Raw genomic sequence first — 25,035 nt, 5'->3', positions numbered from 1 at the left:
CAAGCCAGCAGGACATTTTGGGCTATTTAAAACCATGCACTTGATCCTGCGAGATTTCTGGTGGCCCAAGATCCGCAAGGATGTGGAGAAGTACGTCAATACCTGCCCTGTATGTCAGCGTTCCAAGACACGAAGGGAGAAGCCGTCAGGGCTACTGCATCCCCTTCCCACTCCTTCTCGCCCATGGGAGATAATTTCCGCGGATTTTATCACTGACTTACCACCCTCCCTTGGATTCACCACGATTTTAGTAGTGGTGGACCTTTTTACCAAGTTGGCCCATTTCATCCCCTGCAATGGCCTCCCCACGGCCAAAGAGACTGCAGATTTGTTCCTTCAACATGTTTTCCGACTACATGGATTGCCCAAGAGTTTAGTCACTGACCGTGGATCTCAATTCACCTCTCGTTTCTGGAGAGCACTACAAAGACTATTGGGCATAGACTCTCGTTTATCTTCAGCTCACCATCCCCAAACGGATGGGCAAACTGAGCGCACCAATGCCACTTTGGAACAATACCTTCGCTGTTATGTAAACTACCAACAGGACAATTGGGCTTCCCTATTAGCTCTGTCAGAGTTTGCATACAACAATGGTGTCCAGACTTCAACTAAAGAAACCCCGTTCTTTGCAAACTACGGTTTCCATCCACGTTTCTTTCCTTCTGTCATTGAAACCTCAGAAGTCCCTGCAGCGGAGGACTGGCTGCAGGAACTCACAGCAGTGCAAGAACTCTTGCACCAGCAACTGGATCAAGCCAAGGAGGACTACAAACGCCACGCTGACAGCCATCGCCAGCCGGGCCCCGAGATCAAGGTAGGAGATCGGGTTCTGCTGTCCACTCGTTTTTTGCCCTCCCACCGTCCCTGCCGGAAGTTAGATGCCCGTTTCATTGGTCCCTACCCAGTGGTGGCGCAACTTAACCCCGTGACTTTCAAACTCCAACTCCCGCGCTCCATGTGCATTCATCCAGTGTTCCACCGTTCCCTACTCCTTCCGGCGGATGGTGTCCACCCCGACGCGAGCCGGCCGCCCCCCGCCCCTGTTCTAGTGGACGGAGAGGAAGAATTTGAGGTTCAGGACATTTTGGATTCTCGCTTCCATCGCCGCCGCCTTCAGTATCTCATTGACTGGGTGGGTTTTGGCCCCGAAGAATGCTCCTGGGAAGACGCTTCCACAGTCCATGCCCCCGACTTAGTCCGCCGCTTCCATCAAGCCTACCCTACCAAGCCGCGGCCCCGCGACTCTCGGAGAGGGGCCCTGAATGAGGGGGGCCTTGGGAGAGGGGATAGTGTAATGACTCATGGGCCTTGTAGTCCTGTTCCTAGTACTATGGTGGCAGACGAAGAGGAAAACATGGGGTTTTCGCCGGTTCAGCAAGAGCCGGAGTCCCTTCACCTGCAGGATGTTGATGTTTGCCCTCAAGAATTCAGCCAAACAGGCCTTGGGCAGAACTCCCCTCCGTTTCCCAGGAAGGAATCTTATTCTAGAGATAGGGGAGTCAGAGATGCCCAACGGAGGAGTTTACGCATAGCTGCCAAACATCAAGCTGATTAGGCCTGCTTCCCTTGGGAAATTCTAAGGAGTCATACATCTGGACAGAGTTGGGTTTCGCTTCTCGTTCTCTAGGGAAAGAGTTCTGTTGGCGGGAAAACGAGACCCAATATAGGTGTTTGGCGCGAGGGATTCTTTGCGGAGTCAATTGATCACCTTCAGGAGAGAGATCGTGTGTGGACTTCGTACCCCAGTTCCTTGCTTCCCGGATCAAGCTTCAAGCCTTGCCCTGCCTCGCGGTTTTACCACGGACCCTGCTTCATGCTTCATGTTTTGCCTTGTCTCAAGTCACGGACCTAGTCAAGAATCAAGTTTATTTCCAGCCTTGTTGTCAAGCTTCATTGGACTCTAAGACTCTGTTATTTCCCCACACTATTGCTTGGCAAAGTGTGTGTTTCGGTCAAGTGCATTAAAACTTTGAACTCTAATATCATTTATTGGACAATACATTTTGGACTATATTTGACCTCATTTGAAAGGTCTGCTTCTGAACTATATTCTTCACTTGTTTTTATTGATTTTATATATTTCTTTAATAAAGATATTAGATAGAGACTGGCCTCTGTGTAAGGTTATTGGTGCCCAGCAGCCAGGGACCTGACAATAAGTAATATTTTAGAGATAAAAATAAATAAATTGGAGGGGAAAAATACAATTCAATATTGAATCCTCAGGAGGTTGTGATCTGGCTGCTGGTTGGGAAGAAAATGGATCCGCCCCTCCCCCACTGAAAGGCTATGATTAAGCCATGCCCTGGACAAAAAACCACAGGGCTTGGTGGGAGAGGGGATACTTGGGGAAGAAAGGAGGGGGAGGGCCTTTGGGGAAGGAGGGGAGAGAAAGGGGGAGGGGGAAGATAACATACTGGGGTGACTTTCTTTACAGGGCCCAACCAAGAAACAGAAGAATGCAAACAGATGCTGGATCAAGTTAAGATGATATTCTGGAACTGCCGCGGTCTAGGATCATGCCATAAGAGGAGGAGGATTACCAACGAGATTCTGAAAGCCAAAAGGGACATTTTCTTTCTGCAAGAAACTCATCAGTCAAGAGAAGGCTTAAATAAACTGAAATTAAAGGGGACTATAATATATGAAAAATCTATGGGTACTTCGAAAGCGAAAAGGGTAGCAATTATAATTAAGAATAGTAGTGGATTTAGCATGGTACAAACAAAAAAAGGATGAACTGGGAAGAAGAAAAAACAACTTGAAGCAGAATTTAATGGAAGAGGTATAATGAAAGTAAAAGATTGGGATCTGAAGATGATAAATATGAAATGGATAAAAGATGAATTAAGAGGAAGAGACTTTGAGTGGTACAAGTATTTACAATTGGGGAACTGGTCAAGTGATTTAAGGAAAAAGCATAATGGGGGTAGGGAATATATGAAAATAGAAAAGATGATCACTCAAAGGGAGACTAAAGAAGAGAATGTAACATTAAAAGATACAGTAAGAAATATCTATAAACTACTACTAACGGACGAACAGGAACAAGGAAATATGGAAAGTAGATTTGGGGGAAAATGAATAATCAAGAATGGGGAAGGATATGGAGTATGAGATTATTAAAAAATATGTCCATGAGAATTAAGGAAAATTATTACAAAATGATATGGAGGTGGTATCTAATGCCCATTAGATTAAATCAGATTGATAAAAAAATACACAAATCAGTGCTGGAGAGGCTGTCAGGAAATAGGGTCCTATCTTCATATGTGGTGGTCACGTAAAATTATACAAAAATTTTGGGAAATGATATTTAAAGAAATAAGAGCAATAATAAAAATAGAGATAGAAAATACACCTAAATTAGCATTATTACTTATGCATGACAATATCCTCTCACAAGAGGAGAAAGAACTGGTTTCTAATTTGATAACTGCAGCAAAATTGCTAATAGCACAAAACTGGAAAGAAAAAAAGAAATCCAATTAGAAGAATGGTATAGGGAAATTTGGAACATAGCTATTAATGATAAACTGACTTGCAATATTAAAATTAAAAAGGGAATATCGAAACAGATTTTTGGAAAATATGGGGAAAATTTATTGAGTACAGTATATTTTTAATGAGGGAAAGGGGTATAAGCCAGCAACAGAAGCAATGAAATTTTGGACTTGTGAAACAGTATGAGTTGGTAGACCTGGTGAAGGGGGCACAAAGTAAGGGTAAGGGAAGAAGGGGAAAAGGTCTGGAACACAACACACCAGACATCACAGTTGTGGAAAAGAAAAAGGTTTGGATCATTGATGTCGCCATTCCCACGTGACAGTTGCATTGACGAAAAACAACAGGAAAAACTCAGGACCTCAAGATTGAATTTCAAAGACTCTGGCAGAAACCAGTACAGGTGGTCCCGGTGGTGATTGGCACATTGGGTGCCGTGCCAAAAGATCTCAGTTGGCATTTGGAAACAATAGACATTGACAAAATCACGATCTGCCAATTGCAAAAGACCACCCTACTGGGATCTGCGCGCATCATTCGAAAATACATCACACAATCCTAGACACTTGGGAAGTGTTTGACTTGCGATTTTGTGATACGAAATCCAGCATATCTATTTTGTTTGCTGTGTCATACAATGTCGTTGTGTCAATAATAATAATAATAATAATAATAATAATAACATGTATAAGTAGATAAAAAGGGTGTAGTAGAGATATGTAGTAAAGTTGTAATGGGAAAGTTTAAAACTGATAAGAAATATGCTTAAAGATGATCTTGATTTTTTTTACTGTCGGATTGTATACAATATGATATGTTTAAGATATTGTAAAATGAGTAAAGAATGTAAACTTATACATTTTGATTGATAAATTAATTTAAAAAAATTAAAAAGGAGAGCAAAAGTTGCCTTACCCTAATAATTCAAAGGAAATGCAGAAATGATTACGGAAGTAAAAATATTCCTTCATGTGGACAACATTACATGTATTGTCTTCATCCCTTTGCCGAAGAGCATTGAGAATGCTGACTTCTACTAAGGCCTGATTATGAAATCTTTAAAAAAGCACAGGGAGAGAAAGGTTACATAAGTTGATACAAGAATCTAAAGTAGTTTCCAGTCTTCTTGTACCCTGACAAATTCAGACAAACCTGCTCAATGTTCAGGGATTTGGGAGCTACAATCCAACATTTGGGATCAGGAAAGCACTGGACTACGCTATTTCCATATGGTTGGTATTATTTAAACATTTATGGGGTTTTTGAAAAGTACTCCATATAAAGCATTACATGTCACTAGGAGAATCTGAGTATTGTAGTCCAGTAACAGATTGGTCAGTTATAAATTGTGAATTTTAATCTAAATATTGTCTGTGGATTTTAACTTGTATTTTAATTCTATGTATCCTGTGTGTCTTTTAATAGCGTTTGGTCTCTTGTTTTAATGATGTTGTAGCCTGCCTTGAGCCACAGGGAGAAAAAGGTAAATAATAATAATAATAATAATAATAATAATAATAATAATAATAATAATAATAATAATGGCTTTGGAGCACAATACTCCTGACCTCATGATTTTGGAAAAAAACAAAGTATGGATCGTCGATGTTGCAATCCCAGACTACAGCAGAACTGACAAGATAAGCAACTGGAAAAGCTTACATGATACAAGGATTTAAAGATCCAACTGCAAAGACTCTGGCACAAGTCTACAGGTGGTCCCAGTGGACTGCACACTGGGTGCAGTGCCTAAAGACCTTGGCCAGTACTTGAAAACAATTGACGCTGACAAAATTACCATCTGTCAGCTGCAAAAGGCCACCCTACTTGGATCAGCACACATTATTTGCTGATACATCACAGTCCTAGACAGTGGGAAGTGTCCGACACGTGATCCATTGCAAAAGCCAGCATAGTGATCTTGTCTGCTGTGTACTAACCTTGTTGTGTATCAAATAAATATAATAAATATAATAATAATAATAATAATAGGTCATTGTCACCTGCTTCTTTTTCTTTGCCCCCCCGCCCCCCGCCCAATTAAACCAAATTGGAAATGAAAACAATTTAAAGTGATATTTGAGACCTAACTGTGTGAATTCATTTGTTTGCTTGCTTAGTTATATGGCCATGACAATACATTTTGCAATTTAGGAATGTTTATTGGGTTGTAAAACAAAAGTTGTGATTTTCTGGATGAACACCAACTAACCCTTGTTTTCAAAAATAGATAAAACAGATCACAAACAAAACAAAAAAGTAAAAAAGAAATTTCTCTCCAGATTTTGATTTTACCAATATGCTTCATGAAAAGTTAGACATATCATACCTTTTTTTGTTCCTTATTACTTTCACCGCCACCTTTTCACCTGTCTTGTGGTCCAAACACTTCAGAACGTGTCCAAAAGATCCTTTCCCAAGAATAGCGAGTATTTCATATCTATATGCAATATGATCACTTAGAACCTACAAAAGATGGCAGTGATGTGAAACATCTTATCTCTTTCATGCCAGAAGTTTATTTCTGCACAAAGCACAATATACATTGTGAAGTCACTGCCTTAGTTTCTATGTCTTGGACCTCAGCTATCCTATTTCATTTGTTTATTCTGCTTTCTCACATATCTATTGTTTGGATTTGAGAATTCAATAGGCACAAACATCTACCTCCCAATTTTATATACCACGTCTGCACAATTTGTGACTCCCCAAACTGAACATGTGACCAACTATGTGATCTGGGCTGCCAAATGAAATATGCCCTATTTTTAAAAATCCTGCCCCCTTTCTTTTTGCATATATTTGTTTATTGAGGGAAATATAAATTGACTTTATGTAGAAGTAGTCAAAAATATATTATTTACAAGTGCAACATGTTTCCCAATTGTTTATGTATTGGAGTGTTCCCGTGGGCTGGCTAACAATCCCATAACTTCATAGTTTAAAAAGCGCAATACAAACATTCCTAGGTACAGTAGAGTCTCACTTATCCAACACTCGCTCATCCAACGTTCTGGATTATCCAACGCATTTTTGTAGTCAATGTTTTCAATACATCGTGAAATTTTGGTGCTAAATTCATAAATACAGTAATTACTACATAGCATTACTGCGTATTGAACTACTTTTTCTGTCAAATTTGTTGTATAACATGATGTTTTGGTGCTTAATTTGTGAAATCATAACCTAATTTGATGTTCAATAGACTTTTCCTTAATGCCTCCTTATTATCCAACATATTCGCTTATCCAACATTCTGCCGGCCCGTTTATGTTGGATAAGTGATACTTTACTGTAGTCCTATGGAGAACTGCTGCCTAAGTTTAGAATGAAAAGACTTCAAGACAATATAATGGTGAAAGTAAGATAAGGCAGTTAGTTTCCATATTTTTTTTTAATCCTGTCAGAAGCAAATGGAGACAAGTTGCTTCTGGTGTGAGAGAATTGGCCGTCTACAGAGACATTGCCTAGGGGACGCCCGGATATGTTACCATCCTGCTGGGAAGATCCTCTCATGTCCCCACATGGGAAGCTAGGGCTGACAGATGGGAGTTCACCCCATCCCACGGATTCGAACCTTCAACCTTCAGGTTAACAGTTCAGCCGGCACAAGGGTTTAAAACCCATTGCGCCACTGTGGCAATAAATCAGATGATGTATTTTCTCTAATTTTTGTTTGTATTTATTTCATATCTATTTTCTTTCTACCTTGTTAGCTTCGCTAACTCTGTGTTGAGGATTGCAGAGCCAGTGCTTTCTTTGAGAGTTTCATTAAATACAAATATATTTGTCCAAGACAAGTTCATATGCTATTATTTTCACCCATAGCAGCTTTCATAGGAAGAGCTTTGTAAACTCTAAATGTATGAGAGCACAGTACAACTAAAGGCAATTCTACCAGCATTTGCAATGGACTGGATATGTGTCATAATATGTTATTTAATTATGACAACCCCTGCGTAGGAGGAGGATCAACGGATTACATTCATGTGAAACAAATGGGCAGGAAACTGGAAGATATCATAAAGATAAATTGCTCTGGTGTGTGGGAGAGAGTAAATCAAGCATGGACATCAGAGGATTTGTGTGTTTTATGACATTTTGTGTTTGAGCCATATATAGGTGTATTTTAAGGTATTTTAAGGTGTATTTAATGTATTCTGAACCATAAATATGTGATACTCATAAGCACCTCTGTATCTTGGAGAATTCCTTTCACAAAAAGCATATTTCTGCAGCAACAGAGCTGATGCACAAAGGGACCTTACAAAATGCCAGCAGACCTCACCCTACCTCAAAAGGGATAGTCAAGTTGAGAATTGTTTTTTGCAGCTCTGTAATGTCACAATATGGGAACATACGGGACAATGAAAGAGGGGTTTTCTTCTTTCTTTCCACTTATATCCTTCAAGGGGAGCAGACGAAAACAAGACAGCAACAGGGTTGTTGTATGTCTTTTGGGCTGTGTGGCCATGTTCCAGAAGTATTCTCTCCTGACGTTTCGCCCACATCTATGGCAGGCATTTAAAGACAGCAACAGATGGGAGAAGGACATTCAAGATTCTGGTTTTATTTAAAATCTGACTCAAAACGTATCATCCTGATCAGATTAAAACTCAAGACAGAAGAATTTTGGGGTGGTAATATTTAATATTTGAGATTAAGAGTCAGCCACACACATACTTTTAAATTTCCGAAATCCATTATAAGGATTTCATCCCACAAGGAGAGAGGGGGAAGTGGGTGGAATCATCTTCTTTGCATGGCAATTCATGGGGTTATGTCTTTAAAGAAGACAGAGAATTCACCCCATCACACAGGAACATCTCTCCCCCCCCCTTTCTAGTTCAACCATTTCAAGGATACCAGCATACTTTTTAAAACAGGCATCCTTTTTGAAACTCCACTTTCTGTGGAATCATTCCCCTTAAACCTTTATGCTAAAGGAGACAGGCATACTTTGTAAAAAAACTTCTTTCAATGGGGCCCACACTGTCTTTAAACCACTAAGGAAAAAAGAGGGAGCATTAGCAGAATGCCCACATGAACACCCACACTGAAATGTCAAAATCAGAGAAACCCATCACTTCCCATCCCAAGGAAAATGCCAATTTTTAAGCCTATCTGTGTGCAGGGAGAGGAGTGGGGTTGATTTCTGCCCATCTTTGAAATCCTTCTGTTTCTACATTGCTGCAGAGATGGAGTCCCATGAGCAATCACTGGAAGCCATCCTGCATCATCTGATAAGCTCCATGGAAGTCTGTCTTAGAAATGTGTAGAAACGGAGGAAAACTTCCATATGATGAGGTCCAAAAGAAGTCTTCTTTCCTTGGACCTCTACAAAATACCAGCACCGGAATCTTCCCATAGTGGATGTTTTCTTATGATCATAATTAATAAAATATAAAATCAAATAATTTCAGTCTCTCACCTTTTTATAGGAGCCATGATCATCATCAAAGGTATTATTCTCTCCATCCGCATATCCTTCAATCTTCTTAGCTCCCAACCCAAGATACCACAACTCCTTAAATTCCTTAATTTCTCGTTGTTCATACAATGTTAGCTGGGTTTTGAAATATTTCAAAGCTTCTGATTGGGAGAGGAAATCAGCCACTAAATACAAAAATTATGGAATGCTCTGTTTTTCTTTCCCCCTCCCTTTCCAAATGTTACTGTTTACAAGTTAGTATTTCTGTCTTCAATACACTATGGCTATAACATTATATTGTAAATTGTAAAACTGTATTATAAATAATGTAACTACTATTATCCACGTGCTGCAAATTTGGGTGGGATAGCTGAGAAGGAAGAAGACTGAATGAACAGTGTTTAGGTCAAGTTCAATAGCTAGATTCATAGTTACAGTGATATTTGAACCATTCCCATTTTGCAACTTATATCAAAGTGTTGAGGCCTGTGAAGCCTCTGAGGATGAGGATGAGGATTTTCTGGTTGAGCCTGGTGTTTCTGTGGGGGAAAGAGAAAGTATTTTTCGAGATGATGGGAATGTTTTATAGATTTGTTGTCAGGGAAACAGGCAGAGATTCTCATGAGAATCGGCCAGGGACTGACTCTGAAAGGAATGTGGAGGAGACAGGAGGGTTACAGATAACCCAGCATTTACAGATCCAAAGGGATAGTGTGAAACAGAAACAAATCAGGTGTTCCCAGAGACTGAAAGATAAACAAAGGGAACCCAGGTGTGAGAAAGGGTAATGTCATGGGCAAAGGGGAGTATTCTTAAGGAATTGGGAGTCAATGTTTGGTGGGGATATCAATGTCGGATTTTCATGTGTCAAGTTGCCTGTCTTGGGAACTCCGAGTGAAGAGTTCTGGTCTTGGATCTGGATCTTGTTTTCATGTTTAAGTTCCATGCCTTCTGTTTGGATTACAAATCTCGTTTCGAGTTTCAAGCCTTTGGGATATAATTCTAGTTTAAGTGCAACAACCCTTGGATTCGTTTCTTGCTTTTGCCTTAATTGATTTTGGAATTCCTATTCAGAGTTGGTCATTGCTTTTTGTTAAGCTTCTGGAAATCTAGCTCACTGATGTATTTTGAAACTGTTTTTATGTTAGATACTCCTTTCTTAATAAACTTACTATTCTTGTTCATCTGTGTGGTGTTTGGGTGAAAAGGGGATCAAGTAGGCGGCTGTGCTGCAGCACAAATTTTCAGATTTATTGGACTGCAACTCCCAGAATTCTCAGAGAGTCTGATCACTAAGAGTTGCTATTCATGAAATTTGACAAGATGCACAGACAAAGCCTTTTAAAAGGCTCAAAGATTTTGTCTTAGTGTTTTCACCAGAATCCTTCTTTTCTATTTTATTCATTAGCACATAATGTTTGTAATGTACCTGCTGGGTTCAAAGGCAGCTTCAGATTATGAGCTTTTTCTCCTTCTGTCTTGCTGGACAAGGTTCTTATACTGTTTTCAGGCAGTGATGAAAATGTCTGACCTAATCTGCTTTCCTGCTAAAACACAAGGCTGTTGTTTAAAAATATATCCTTGTTTTACGACATTCACATTAACGCCATGTCCTTGGTTTATTTCTTCTATGCCCATCATGTTTATATACATTTTTTCTGATAAAAAAACTAAATTTAGAAAATATTTCAAAATATTTTAAAATAGTATCCAAATAAAAATATAAATTAACTTTGAAAATCCAATCAATTCTTTACATGTAAAATGTTTGAATGTAGAAGGCAAAGTGGTTTTTTCCCAGATCAAGTTAAAAATGTTGTGCACTTTCAGCTTTTGCTAGAAATTCAGGGAAATACCAAACCTAGATACTACAGAGAAAATATTTTATTAAAATTAAATGAATGAGATTCAACAGTGGCAACAATAATTTGTTATGTACACATATATACATTCTTTCTGTATATTTGTTCAAAGATTTGAATTGAAGTATGCTTACAATGAACTTCAAATTAGTTTGAACTCAACACTGATGCACAACAAAAATGCAGACAGGAGGACTATAGGGCAAAACTAGCCTAATCTGAGATGTATTTCTCCAACAGAGGCATGCCTGCATAACTCTTTCAGGTAAGTTGACACAACCTGTTGGCACTCAACCCCGTACTAGTAGGTAATCACATAACAAAGTGTCTATCACTAAGGTGACTATCTAATTGTGTGACAGGCACAGTTAAGAGTACATGATTGCAGTCTTCAAGCAATCAATTCACCAAGAAGACTTTTTCCCATGATTTCTTTAGGAATATAAAGTTGATGACAGCAAGTTGTTGTTGTTGTTGCTGTTGTTGTTATTATTCGTGTGTCCATTTATTGACTCTTAGCAGCAACTACAGGAAGTGAAGTTAAGCGATGGCATTGCAGTAGATAAATTAGGCAGCCAGGCAAGTCTGTAGTGGCTTCTTGTCTACTGAACCCAAATGCAATTATTGTTTATATGTGTACTCTAACATAAATAAAAAGATACACTGGATGAAATATGTTCATGTAATTACTTGCTTGCAATGTGAAACTGCACATAAACAACATGTATGAAATCTAATTTAGATTGTTTCAGAATTGTGTAACAAGCAGTTAATAATAGTGCAAAAAGTATATAATTGTTTAAATTTATGCAGAAACTTTGGGGTTGGGGTTTATTTCCAAAGGGATTGATGTTCACAAAAATAGCTAGGGAATGGCAACAAGAAGATCGAGTGAGGCATCAGACAATATTCTTCAGCTATTTTAGTTTTCCTAACTACAAAAAAGAGGTGCAAAAACAGAGATCTTACCTGATGCAAAGAAGTTATGTTCTGCAAGTTCTTTGTGGCTATTTGTGGGAAGAGAGCATCTTGTGATTGGAGTTGTGGTTGGTGTTTTACAGCACTTGAAACCAAACGGGCCTTAGTCTGGCACTCCAGGTGAGGGAGAACACGAATGCCGCTATTTACTTTCTGATGAGAGCATAACACAAAACAAATGCTTAAATTGGTTTTAATAAAGCACTTCAAATACTGAAAAGAATTTCTAAAGAAAGGTAGGCAAAAATGAAATAACATTGGGCCAACGCACATTTTGGTGCTTCAAGTGTTAGACCTGTTTCTGGGTATATTAGACCTGCGGATTCAAAAAATGTCACCCGTTTTCCCCTATCTGCTCTTTTGAGATACAGAACATATGCCATATACCACTCTGCTTGCTCATAAAAAACAGAATATTTTAATGTAGTGTTTAAACTAATATCTTTTAAGCATGAAAAAAACATTAAAATTAAAAGTGTACTATATCAACATTTACTTATTTCATACCAAAAGTACAGATTTATGTTACAAACTTTCCAGCCATTCAACACACCAGATTCAAGAAACTAGAGCTCATGTGGTCTATCCGATGCAATTTTCTGAATTGACATCCCAAAAAACTCTAGGAATAGGCCTAAAAACCAAGAAACGAAGCAAAAATATTGTTTTGTAATCAATAAACAGGTTTTTAAAAGAAACATATTTTCTTTGCTGTTTCTACTAAGAATCAGCGGTTGTCCAGAAACACCCGGCTGCTCTAAATGAATTCAAGTCGCCAGGGCCAGATAAACTACATCCAGGAATATTGAAGGAACTAGCGGAAGTTATTTCGGAACCACTGGCAATCATCTTCGAGAGTTCTTGGAGAATGGGAGAAGTCCCAGCAGATTGGAGGAGGGCGAATGTGGTCCCTATCTTCAAGAAGGGAAAAAAGAATGACCCAAACAATTATCGGCTAGTCAGCCTCACGTCGATACCAGGCAAGATTCTGGAAAAGATCATTAAGAAAGTGGTCTGCAAAGACTTAGAAACAAATGCGGTCATTGCTAATAGCCAACACGGATTCACCAAAAACAAGTCATGCCAGACTAATCTGATCTCTTTTTTCGATAGTTACGAGTTGGGTCGATACAGGGAATGCTGTGGATGTAGCGTACCTGGATTTCAGTAAGGCCTTCGACAAAGTCCCCCATGACCTTCTTGCAAACAAACTAGTAAAATGTGAGCTAGACAAAACTACAGTTAGGTGGATCTGTAATTGGCTAAGCGAACGAACCCAAAGGGTGCTCACCAATGCATCTTCTTCATCTTGGAAAGAAGTCACGAGTGGAGTGCCGCAGGGCTCCGTCCTGGGCCCGGTTCTGTTCAACATCTTTATTAACGACTTAGACGAAGGGTTAGAAGGCACGATCATCAAGTTTGCAGATGACACCAAACTGGGAGGGATAGACAACACTCCAGAAGACAGGAGCAGAATTCAAAACGATCTTGACAGACTAGACAGATGGGCCAAAACTAACAAAATGAAGTTCAACAGGGACAAAGGCAAGATACTTCACTTTGGCAGAAAAAATGAAATGCAAAGATACAGAATGGGGGACACCTGGCTCGACAACAATACATGTGAAAAAGATCTTGGAGTTCCCGTGGACAACAAGTTAAACATGAGCCAACAATGTGATGCGGCTGCTAAAAATGCCAATGGGATTTTGGCCTGCATAAATAGGAGTATAGTGTCTAGATCCAGGGAAGTCATGCTATCCCTCTATTCTGCCTTGGTCAGACCACACCTGGAATCCTGTGTCCAATTCTGGGCACCACAATTGAAGGGAGATATTGACAAGCTGGAATGTGTCCAGAGGTGGGCAACTAAAATGATCAAGGGTCTGGAGAACAAGCCCTATGAGGAGCGGCTTAAAGAACTAGGCATGTTTAGCCTGCAGAAGAGAAGGCTGAGAGGAGACATCATAGCTATGTGAGGGGAAGTCATAGGGAGGAGGAAGTAAGATTGTTTTCTGCTGCCCTGCAGACTAGGACTAGGCGGAACAATGGCTTCAAATTACAGGAAAGGCGATTCCACCTGAACATCAGGAAGAACTTCCTCACAGTGAGGGCTGTTCAGCAGTGGAACTCTCTCCCCCGGACTGTGGTGGAGGCTCCTTCTTTGGAGGCTTTTAAGCAGAGGCTGGATGGCCATCTGTCGGGGGTGCTTTGAATGTGATTTCCTGCTTCTTGGCAGGTGGTTGGACTGGATGGCCCATGAGGTCTCTTCCAACTCTACTATTCTATGATTCTATGGTTTTATTGTTGTACACAAGACATACCAGTTTGTCTGTATTTCAGGGCTCATCTACACCTAACCAAGTAGCTCCCTGACAGAGCTTCGCGTCCAAAGTTACATGGTTTGAGGTCAGGATTAGGTGCCCAGCCATGTGTTAGACATGCTGCTTGATGAGAGCTAAATGCATGGTTGCAAGGTTCTGGTAGAAAGGCTGCAGTAGTGGCTCTGAGAAGAAAGAAACATTTTCCCAATGGTGACAGCACTAGGACTTTGTCACACACACCACAGAAATTGCTGTGGATCTCTATGGATCACGAAAATCTTGGCGGCGCCTGCCCAGGAGGTGTGGGGACCTGTAACTCTGCACTGTCCCAGCTTCCCCCTATCTCATCACATGGGGGCAAGCGTGAAGAAGCTGTCTGTCTCCATTGATGGCCACTGAAAGATGGGAATCCTCCTGTCAACCGTCAACAGAAATTTTTCGGCATTGGCAGGGTTTTGGTGACAGTTTTGCTACCAAGCTGCCCTGGACGTATTTTTCCGGAGTGTGATGGGAGCCATTGGGCTCCATGACAGAATTGAGATACACCCATCGCTGCTGCTGAATTTTGGGTTGTGTGAAGAGGTACTATCTCATGCTCTCACATTGGTCTCAAACTGGGGAATGGTTGGGGAATGGGTGGAGGCTCGGATGCTTTTCATCTATATATATATATATATAAAATGTAATGTGTGCTTTATTGTGGAGTAAACAACAAAACCACTGAACCCAATCATACCAAATTTGGTCCCAAAAGACATAGTCATTCAAACAAAAAAACCTAGAAAAAGTGAAGACCAAACAATAAAATAAAGACCAAATAAAACCCCAATTGCTTACCATGCATGCGCAGAGCCCCCCCAAGTGAAACAACTACATTACCTAGAGGACCTTGCACCTGTGGTGGATCCTAACCCCACTTCCTCAAAAGTTGCCATGGTAGTCGGGGCTTGTGGCTGGCAACTGTTGACAGCCGCTCCTTCCCTTTCCTTGCCCCATTTCTCCCTCAGAAGAGAGAGCATGGCCTGAGAGAAATAAGGTAAAGGTAAAGGTTTCCCCTGACGTTAAGTCCAGTCATGTCTGACTCTGGGGGTTGGTGCTCATCTCCATTTCTAGGCCGAAGAGCCGGCATTGTCCATAGACACCTCCAAGGTCATGTGGCCACTGGCATGACCACATGGAGCGCCATTACCTTCCCACCGGAGCGGTATCTATTGATCTACTCACATTGGCATGTTTTTGAACTGCTAGGTTGGCAGAAGCTGGAGCTAACAACCCCACCGCTCCCGGGGTTTGAACCTGGGACCTTTCGGTCTGCAGGTTCAGCAGCTCAGTGCTTTAACCCACTTCACCACCGGGGTTCTTTACAGTACTATTACTGTAAGGGACTGTTCTCAGGAGGGAGAGCAGCCGGTATTTATATAGCTGTCATGTCTCCTTCCAATTTTCTCTTCTACAGGTAAACAAACCCAGCACTTTAAGATACTACTCAGAGGGATTATTCATCCCTTTAAGATGCCCTCTTTCTCTGGACATCTCCCACCTCAGAGTCATTATTATTACTATTATTATTCTTCTCATTATTATTCAGGGAGGAAACAGCCAGGCTTTGAAACTACAAGGCCATTCAATGCTAATTGCCCTCTTTCTCTGCGCACCCTCCACTTCAGAGTCATTATTATTATTATTATTATTATTATTATTATTATTATTAAGTTGCTGTGAACCATGAAAATGAGTAAAACCAGGCACCCAGCATTACAAAACTCTACAACCAGGACAGTAAATAAAGAACAACACCCTGAAAACAGGAGATTCCAGACAGGAAACAATCAGGGTCAGTTAACACCTCCCAACAAAAGATTCTCCCAGGAAGGAATCAGCCAGGTTTTCAAACTACAAGGCCATTCAATGCTAATTGCCCTCTTTCTCTGCATACCCTCCACTTCAGAGTTATTATTATTATTATTATTTATTGTATGACACAGCAAACAAGATAGATATGCTGGATTTCGTATCATAAAATCACAAGTCGAACACTTCCCAAGTGTCTAGGAGTGTGATGTATTTTCAGATGAGTGCGCAGATCCCAGTAGGGTGGCCTTTTGCAGTTGGCAGATCATAATTTTGTCAATGTCTATTGTTTCCAAATGTTGACTGAGATCTTTTGGCACAGCACCCAATGTGCCGATCACCACCGGGACCACCTGTACTGGTTTCTGCCAGTATTACTGGTTTCTGCCAATAATAATAATAATAATAATAGTAATAATAATAATAATAATAATAATAATAATAATAATTATTATTATTATTATTATTGGGGTGCTGTGAACCATGAAAATGAGTAAAACCAGGCACCCTGCATTACAAAGCTCTACAACCTGGTCAGTAAATAAAGAACAACACTCTGAAAACAGGAGAATTCCAAACAGGAAACAATCAGGGCCAGGCTTTGAAGCAGCAATACTACTCTGTACTACTGAAGCTGACCAACCAAAGAGTCCCCAAAGTAGCAAGCAGAAAGGCTTTGAAGTAGTGAGGTTATTCATTGCAATTCTAGCAACCCAAAAAACCATTCCCTAGAACCCAGCCTTCCAAGCAGCAAGCCTATTCCTTTGTATTCCAGCTCATCAAACAAGGATTCCCATAAGAAGAAAACAGCCAGGCTTTGAGGCTGCAAGGCTATTCACTGCTACTCCACCTGGCCAACAAAACATTCCCATAAACCACAGCAACGCGTGGCCAGGCACAGCTAATTATTAATAAAATAATAAATGGAATCATCCAATGTTAAACAAACACATACTCCCCAGCAAGTAGAACTGAACTTTTTTTTTTAAAAAATGGCAATGCTTGCCAATCTAACACACACACGATGTCCCCTTGATCCTGATGGGCCCATATAGCAAAAGACCATTTGTCCCTGGAAACTCTGGAGGAAGAAATGAGTTTTAAAAACTATCACAACAATCTAAAAGAAAAAAAATCACGATTAAACCTGGTGTTCATCATACATTCCTACAATGTCAGAAATAGAGGTGGTAGGATTTTTTTTTTGCTCTTATAGATGAGGCAAATGTATTAGAAGGTTGTGATAACCACATTAATACTTTTGAGATGTTTGTGCTTCCTTCTCTAAGAGGTAAAAATAGCCCAAATAAGGACTCTTTTTGCACATACACCATACAAAGTGGGGTGAGACTCAGTTCTCAAGATACGTTGATATTCACTGCCGTTTGCTTCTAGGACCCACCCTGTGGTTATCAAAATGGCATATTAAAATGGTGTTCCTTATATGAAATGGTGAAAACAATTCAAAATTATTGCCAGAGTGAGTCTGGGTGCGTGTGATATCTCAGGAGGCTGCATCAGTGCATGCCTACACTTCAGCTTAGTGTCTGGTGAAGAACAAAATCAAGGTTTGCTCTTTGGATTTTTTCCCCCTGAGTATCTTCGAACTTAATCGTTTGAATCCATGGATGCAGAACCAGTGAATAGGAAGATCCAGCAATACTAGGTTTTTGAAGAACAATTAAGTAAAGCATGTCAACAGGACAAGTCACACGGATTATCCTAAGGGTCAGAGAGGCAATAGAATATATGAAATACCTAAACTTTGATCTCACCTGCTGATGCCGGTCTTTATGACTTAGCCCTATGTTTCCTTTCTTGAACTTGTGTGTCAGGGATGTATTCTCTTGGGGAATTAAAGAAGGTGCTTCCCAATTTCTTTGGAGCGCACCTTTGGGATGAGGTAGTGACTGTAACAATAAGTCGAGATATTTTGAGTCTTACATTTCTGCCCCTCTCTCTTTAAAGCTGTATTCTCAAAATTAAAAACTGAATTATTTTGTACTTGGGAAGACATGCAGGATCACATAGAATATTTGTTCTATCCATAATGAATTATTACCAATAGTTGGAAATTGGTTGCTTACCAGAGGTAAATGGGAGAAACTTGTCTCACTTGGTGCTTGATCTGTCTTGATTTTGCTTGCTGTATGGCACACATCTCCCTTAGGGGTCTTTTCTATTTGGAAAAAAGATAAGTTAAGTGTGCATATGTTAAACACCCAACAGTGTTACAGTGCAATCAACAGTGCTCATTTGGAATTAATCATTCAAGATGATTATTCCTAGATATGCTGCAGAATAAGACAAATTAAATTGTCACCTCCTTTAGTAAAGCAAAAAATAACCAACTTTTGAAACCTCAAGGGAATTTCTGTTCTTGGGATCAAGCAAACCCTTGTTGGGATCACCTTGCATTTGGAAATGTATGTCCTCACTGCAAAAAACTATGCAGATCCAGAATAAGTTTCTACAGTCATTTGCAGATCCACCACCAAGATCCTCCACTTGTAAGGCAATCATACTCAGCCACGAGTGATCATCTATGATGATGATGATAGCTATGTATATGTATACTAGATTATAGGTGGCACTGCAGGTTAAACCACTAAGCTGTAGAACTTGCTGATTGGAAGGTCGGCGGTTTGAATCCGTGAGACGGGGTGAGCTCCCGTTGTTAGCCCCAGCTTCTGCCAACCTAGCAGTTTGAAAACATTCAAATGTGAGTAGATCAATAGGTAACGCTTTGGTGGGAAGGCAACGGTGCTCTATGCAGTCATGCCGGCCACATGACCTTGGAGGTGTCTATGGACAATGTTGGCTTTTTGGCTTAGAAATGGAGATGAGCACCAACCCCCAGTCTCGGACTCGACTAGACTTAATGTCGATGGGAAACCTTTACCTTTAAATATGTTACATGCCTTGAAGTTTTACCCTCAATTTATCCATGGGTCATATCAAAATCCATACTTTTGGCCCCCAAACTTGCCCTTGACATACACATGAGGTTGACTTATACATGAATATATCTAGCACATTTCAAAATAAAAGAAGCTCAAAAGTAAACTTTTACTTACGACAGGAATCTGGCTGACCTGATCCTATTCTATTTTTCTCTCCATCTTGTTTTGAGTTGGCAATAGCAGCACTAAATTCTCTTTCCTATGCAAAAGAATAGGACAAATATATAATGAATCCATAAGAACGATTAATCAATACTATTAGAAAATGTAACTGACTAAACATTTGGATGAAAAATTACTGTATATACTCGAGTATAAGCCTAGTTTTTCAGCCCCTTTTAGGACTGAAAAAGCGCCCCCTCGGCTTATACTCAAGTGAGGGTCCTGGTCGGCTTATACTCGAGTATATATGGTACATTTATTATTTTTCTCTATTTTTATTGATATTATTACATTTATTATTATTATTGTTACTATTACATTTATTTTACTCTGTTTTTATTATTAATAATACATTTATTATTTCACTCTGATATTATTGTTATTACATTTATTATTGTACTCTATTATTATTAAAAGGATACATAAGGGCATTTACATTGAAGAAGATGAGAATAATGATCTAATCAGAGTTGGGCAGTCTTATCTTAGAGTTGTATGTAAATATTCAAAAACATTTAACCTACCGATGCCTCAATTAATGTAATTTTATTGGTATCTATTTTTATTTCTGAAATTTATTGCTCTCGGCTTATACTTGAGTCAATGTTTTCGCAGTTTTCTTGTGGCAAAATTAGGTGCCTCAGCTTATATTCGGGTCAGCTTATACTCGAGTATATATGGTATTTTAAACATGTTTTTTTCTTATGTAATCACTTTGCCTCATTCACAATTTTTGCCACAGTTCCAGGAAATGACATTTTATGTTTGTAATCATCTTGTCATTTCCTGTAAACATGCTATGTTTGTAATCATCTTGTCATTTTATATTATTAGATATTTTATTAATACACACATTTTTACTACATAAAACTACAGTTAAGATATAATAAAAATCAAAAAAGAGAGCAAAAATCAGAACAATAACATACATACAACAACATCAAACATACATCTATTCTACATCTAAGACTAAACTAAATTAAACTAAGTGAGGCATACTGGTGCTATATGTCAGTTCAAACTTACAAGAAAGTAAGTATCGGCATACAGCGACCCCAAAACCACGTTGCTCACCTTCTGAAATATTCCATTTGCCTTTTCTCCAGGTTTTAGTATAACAGGCAGAGCACTTGATCTTCCTCTTCTTGTCTTTTCAGATTTGGTGGCAACCTTTTTCCTAAAGAATATATCATTAAATAAAATCTGTAAATGCAAGCAATGTGTGCTTTGCATTTTAGGAATATAAGATCAACGTATGTGTTGTGATTATTTGAACCATTGCTTCTCAGGCTATCTTATGCGGGGGACTAGCATTTTTTTTTCCAAATGTGCCAAAAAACCACCACTTCTGTAGCACTAGTTAATACTAGCAATGGAATTCATGTCATTATAATTATGAGTCCAAACACACTTTAAAAAAATTAAATTCTGTGCTCCTTTCTTCCCCAAAATAATTTCCTCAGATTTTTAAAATTATCTTTAATAACCTCTCTAGAGCATTATTTTTATATTTCATAGCTCCAATGGTACTGTTTCTTATGTTAGATGAAATCCTATACACTTATACACATACACTCACCACTGCCAAAATGCACACACAGGCATAGCAGTTTTGCATGATCTCATTCCATATAAAACAGGGGTTTCTGCCCCAAAATGTTCAGCTCTGGGAAATTCCAACATGACATCTTAAACTAACAGCTAGCTCTTTCTTCCCCCATTTCTCTTTCCCGCTGCTCATACTTTGTTCATAATACAGAACAGTCATCTCAGGGTGGCGCAATGGGTTGAACCCTTGTGCCAGCTGAACAGCTAACTTGAAGGTTGGCGGTTTCAATCCACAAGACGGAGAGAGCTCCCATCTGTCAGCCCTAGCTTCCCATGCGGCGATAGCCCCCTACAGGCTGGTAACACATCTGGGTGTCCCCTGGGCAACGTATTTGAAGACGGTCAATTCCCTCACACCAGAAGTGATTTGCCTCAATTCACTTCTGACACAAAAAAAATCTCAGGGTGGAATTCCACAGTTGTGTGTTCATGCCCATGCACATATAGAACATTCAAATGTTTAAATGGACAAGGGAGTTGTAAAGAAAATGAAAAGGGGTAGAAGCCTAGTACAAGGTATCACACCTCAGGTTAGCTTCACCTTGCTAGAGACACTAGACTGCACACAGGACGTAGGCTTTTGTAGTTTATTACAAAATAAGGAAAAGATAGATCATAAAAGGTAAAAGTTCGGTTCCAGTAAAGAGTTATAAAAACAAGGCTGAAAGAGACAAATCCATGGAAACATTAGGCATGAAACAATGTACTTAAAACGAAGCCAAAGTCCCAGAAATGTGGATACAACCAGACTACAAAGTAACACAGGAAAGCAGACTTGGTTTTTGATTCAAGCGAGGAAATTGCTTTGACGAATTTCTCTCTCTCAACAGTTTTAATAGCATAACATAAAGGCGTTTCTTTGCCCTTTGAACTCCCTCTTACTTGCTATTCGGAGACTTCTATGCAACCCCCGAAATTCCAGACGATCTAAAGACATGGCCTCATTGCTTTCACTTTCAAGGCCACAGGGCTTGTTAGCGTTATCAAACAGAGGCTGGGAACTTCTCTCCCTTTCTGCTTCTTGCACCTGAAAACCATCCTCATTAACAACCACATTCCTTCCTGAGGGAAAACCTCCCTCTTCCTCATCTCCTACAGCAGGAACACTCTGCATCTGAATCCCATAATTCCCATCAGAGTCATCTTGAAACTCATCCTGAACCTGAATCCCATCATCTGGAAACTGCATCCCAGAATCCTCAAACTGCATCCCAGAATCCTCATCAGAGTCTCACAAAGGCTGAGTCACAACACAAGGAGCTGTTGCCATAAAACTAATAGCTTAGAATGTTCCAGAACTGAATTTTAGATTCTGGTCTACAATCCCTGATTTATACAGAGTGAGTTCATGGAGGATTCTGTACGAGCGTTTGTGTGTCTGTGTTCACATGTTCATGATTTTCTTTTTATTTCACTCTAGCAATATTAGACTTTTTACTCAAGAGGAGGGGCTAATTAATATTCTTGTATTAATTAACCCTTTGATTGCCCCAATGAATACAAATGAAATTTTATCTAAGCAGTTTGCATGTAAACTGCTGTAAACTGTTGACAAAAAGCTCATACTTCTCTTGGATGCTTATTTCAATTGATTTTTCACAGCATATTTCTGACTAGTTATGTAGTGTGTTTGCTTCCAAGATGCCCTGTATATACCAAAAGCTGTGGATGCTCAATTCCCATTATATGCAATGACTTAATAAAATGGTGTCACCTATCTAAAATGTCGAAATCAAGGTTTGTCATGAGTCATGAATGGTTGAATCTATGGATACAGAATCTGTAGATACAGAGGTTACTTAGCATATGCACAGCAGACATAACCTCTCTTAACAGTTCTCCTAGCTGTAATCCAAAATTTAAATCTAATTTATGCTTAAAGAAAATTTCCAGAGCCTATTAATTGACACATTGTCCATACATTTTACTTTCCTCTTACATAAAATCTGAAAACATGTTTTATGGTATGGATGACTATCACACATTGCTAGCATACTGTAATACCCTTCCTCTGTGTGTAAAGTTATTACTAGCCAAGTTTTTGACTAACTGTTTAAGAAAGCTTAAATGCAATAAACTGAAATACGATATAGACAATAATCCATAGTAAAACATCTTAACAATCATTAAAAAACCGCAAGGTCTTAGCTGCATTTCTCAAGGGTCAAGTTATGTGAGTTTTATTTGTGGTCTCCATAAATGAACCAACATGACTCAAAATACCCTGCTTCTATCAATTCCATCATTTCTCCTTTGAAAGTGGTAGAACCTGTAATAGGTTCATCAGATTTTATCTTACTTACCAGCTGAGAGTATCAGACGAAATATTCACTCTAATACGCATATTGTTTAACAGAAATGTGTAAGAAACAGATTGTTCACAATTTCTTACCTTGGCAGAACTGGCTGAGATGTTATCAGCTGTGGGACCAAAGCATTAATCTTGTTTTCTGAACACTCCTCCATTGATCTTAACACAGATAAAAATGTTTTCCAGGAGATGTCTAAAGAATCTCCAGTTTCTGCCGTGGAGACTGGAGAGAGATTTAAATTGCATGGAGTTGTGTAGGCAATCTTCTGTGGAGCATCTGGACACCCTGTTCTTTCTTGATAATCTCCCGTTTCCAGTTTGGGGCCAGAAGATTTCTGTTTATTCTGCTCCAAAAGTGAAGGTCTCTTTTTTTGTGGCATCCCCGCTATATGCAGAAGTTCATCTGATGAACAGCAAACTCTACAGAAGGCACAGGAAATCAGCTACCAGCTAAATATCGAGTGTGTAGACTAATTAAAGTAGTGGCCTACCATTGTCATGTTACAGTTCTGCTGTTTTTAAACCTTTCCCCCCAATATTTATAGCTTCCAGGGGCAACAGGATAATGGGTGCATGATGGGCCACTGGAATTTTACAGATGATTGTGCCTGTGATGTAATAATGCCATTAGTGAAAGGCTGGAATTCTTTCTGATATAGCGATCAGGTTCCATGGAACTGCAGAAAGTAAGTGGCAAGTAAAAAAAGACCCAGTTTCTATCAATTTCCTACAAAGGTTCAATTTTCCTGTAAATAGACTATTTGACATTGTTTGTTCAGTGATCAGCTCTAGACTTTCTCCTGGTATTGATATCAGGCTGATTGGATGTAGTTATTTGGGTCCTCTTCTTTTCTCCTTTTTGAAGATGGAGACGTTTGCCCTCTTCCTGGGACTTTTGTTCTCCAGGAATTCTCAAAGATTATTGCTGGTGATCCTGGGATTACTTCTGTCCACTTTTTCTATACTCTTGGATATAATCTATCTGTTCCTAGAGACTTGACTTCACTTATAGTAGCCAGATATTTTTATATTGCCTTTTTGCCTCCCCTGTAGTGTTATTTCAGGATAAACTGAGAACTGGTGTAGTTTAAATGCATGCACTGGGGCAGCTGGGACTTCCAGGAAGATTTCTGTAGTATCAGCAAGCTCTTGAAGTTGATTTCTGGATATCAACTTCAAATATTTTTTTCAGTCCCCTTACTTTGGAAAAGGGGACTGAGAAAAATATTTACTTGGGGGAATCAAAATGTTACAGAGCAAGGACTTCAATGCTATTGTTTATGTATTTATCAGATTATCTTCCCCCACTGTTTTCTCTCAGAAGACAATGTAGCTAAAATAAGGTTTCAAGGTAACTCAATGTATTTGATAAAGGACAATTGTTACTTGAAGACTGACAATTTAAAAGGCAAGAGCAAGGATGATGATTGAATAAGGTATCTTATATTTAGGCAAAAAAAAATTATAAAAGGTGCACACATATTTTAAAAATCTAGAGTTTACGCATTATTCCTCCTGGAATAATGGACATATCTGAGTACTATGCTAAATATTGACTGACACTTCAGGAACAAGTGAGAGAGTCATTTAAACATATTAATGAATTAAACAATTAATTAATTTCAAATTAATCCCAAAAGGTTAGCCAGAGTCATTAGATGAATTTTAAATTATTCCTTTATCCACCAACCTCTCATATCTTAAATCAGGTTGGAAGCTTAACATCTACACTAGAATTACCCTGTCAAAATCTATAGGGATCAAAGTAGACAGATTTATGAAATTGACCACAGTAAAGCAAATGGCCAACATAGATATAACACACAAGCACCTAATTCAAGGACTTTGTTACTTAAACGTTGGTGCTCGGAAGTAATTCTTTACCAGTATTGCTAGCTTCAATACAATTCCTTGATTAATTTACAATGCAATTTCTTATCCTATTTCTTATCATCAAACCAGGAAAAAGCCACATGTAAACGCCAGTCCAGAACTCATTTTCCTCGCAGATCTGGAAACCTCTCATTATAGTTGTATA

General features: G+C 39.2%; 1 protein-coding gene across 7 annotated transcripts in view; it reads right to left on the bottom strand.

Annotated features, from left to right (window-relative positions):
• Positions 1-24,984, bottom strand: part of dyrk4 (dual specificity tyrosine phosphorylation regulated kinase 4) — a 45,186-nt gene extending 20,202 nt beyond the window's left edge. For 3 of the 7 annotated variants that reach the window (XR_010006541.1, XM_062982003.1, XM_062982008.1), the window contains exons 1-10: positions 23,079-24,984; positions 20,153-20,255; positions 19,031-19,115; positions 18,041-18,132; positions 17,729-17,863; positions 11,770-11,931; positions 10,368-10,485; positions 8,939-9,123; positions 5,837-5,973; positions 4,423-4,563 (exon numbers count right to left, since the gene is read on the bottom strand). Coding sequence is in view for 6 of the 7 variants with exons in the window: in XM_062982003.1 (XP_062838073.1) it covers positions 4,423-4,563; positions 5,837-5,973; positions 8,939-9,123; positions 10,368-10,485; positions 11,770-11,931; positions 17,729-17,863; positions 18,041-18,132; positions 19,031-19,115; positions 20,153-20,255; positions 23,079-23,377 (1,457 nt within the window). In the remaining variant the exon portion in view is untranslated. The remainder of the gene's footprint in view (positions 1-4,422; positions 4,564-5,836; positions 5,974-8,938; positions 9,124-10,367; positions 10,486-11,769; positions 11,932-17,728; positions 17,864-18,040; positions 18,133-19,030; positions 19,116-20,152; positions 20,256-23,078) is intronic. The other 4 variants (XM_062982005.1, XM_062982004.1, XM_062982006.1 and 1 more) reach the window with 4 other exon arrangements.
• Between the last annotated feature and the right edge of the window lie 51 nt (positions 24,985-25,035).

Source organism: Anolis carolinensis, chromosome 5 (assembly GCF_035594765.1).
Source record: "Anolis carolinensis isolate JA03-04 chromosome 5, rAnoCar3.1.pri, whole genome shotgun sequence".
Classification (NCBI taxonomy): domain Eukaryota; kingdom Metazoa; phylum Chordata; class Lepidosauria; order Squamata; family Dactyloidae; genus Anolis; species Anolis carolinensis.
The sequence above is the reverse complement of the archived record's forward strand: the minus strand, read 5'-3'. Positions and strand labels throughout refer to the sequence as shown.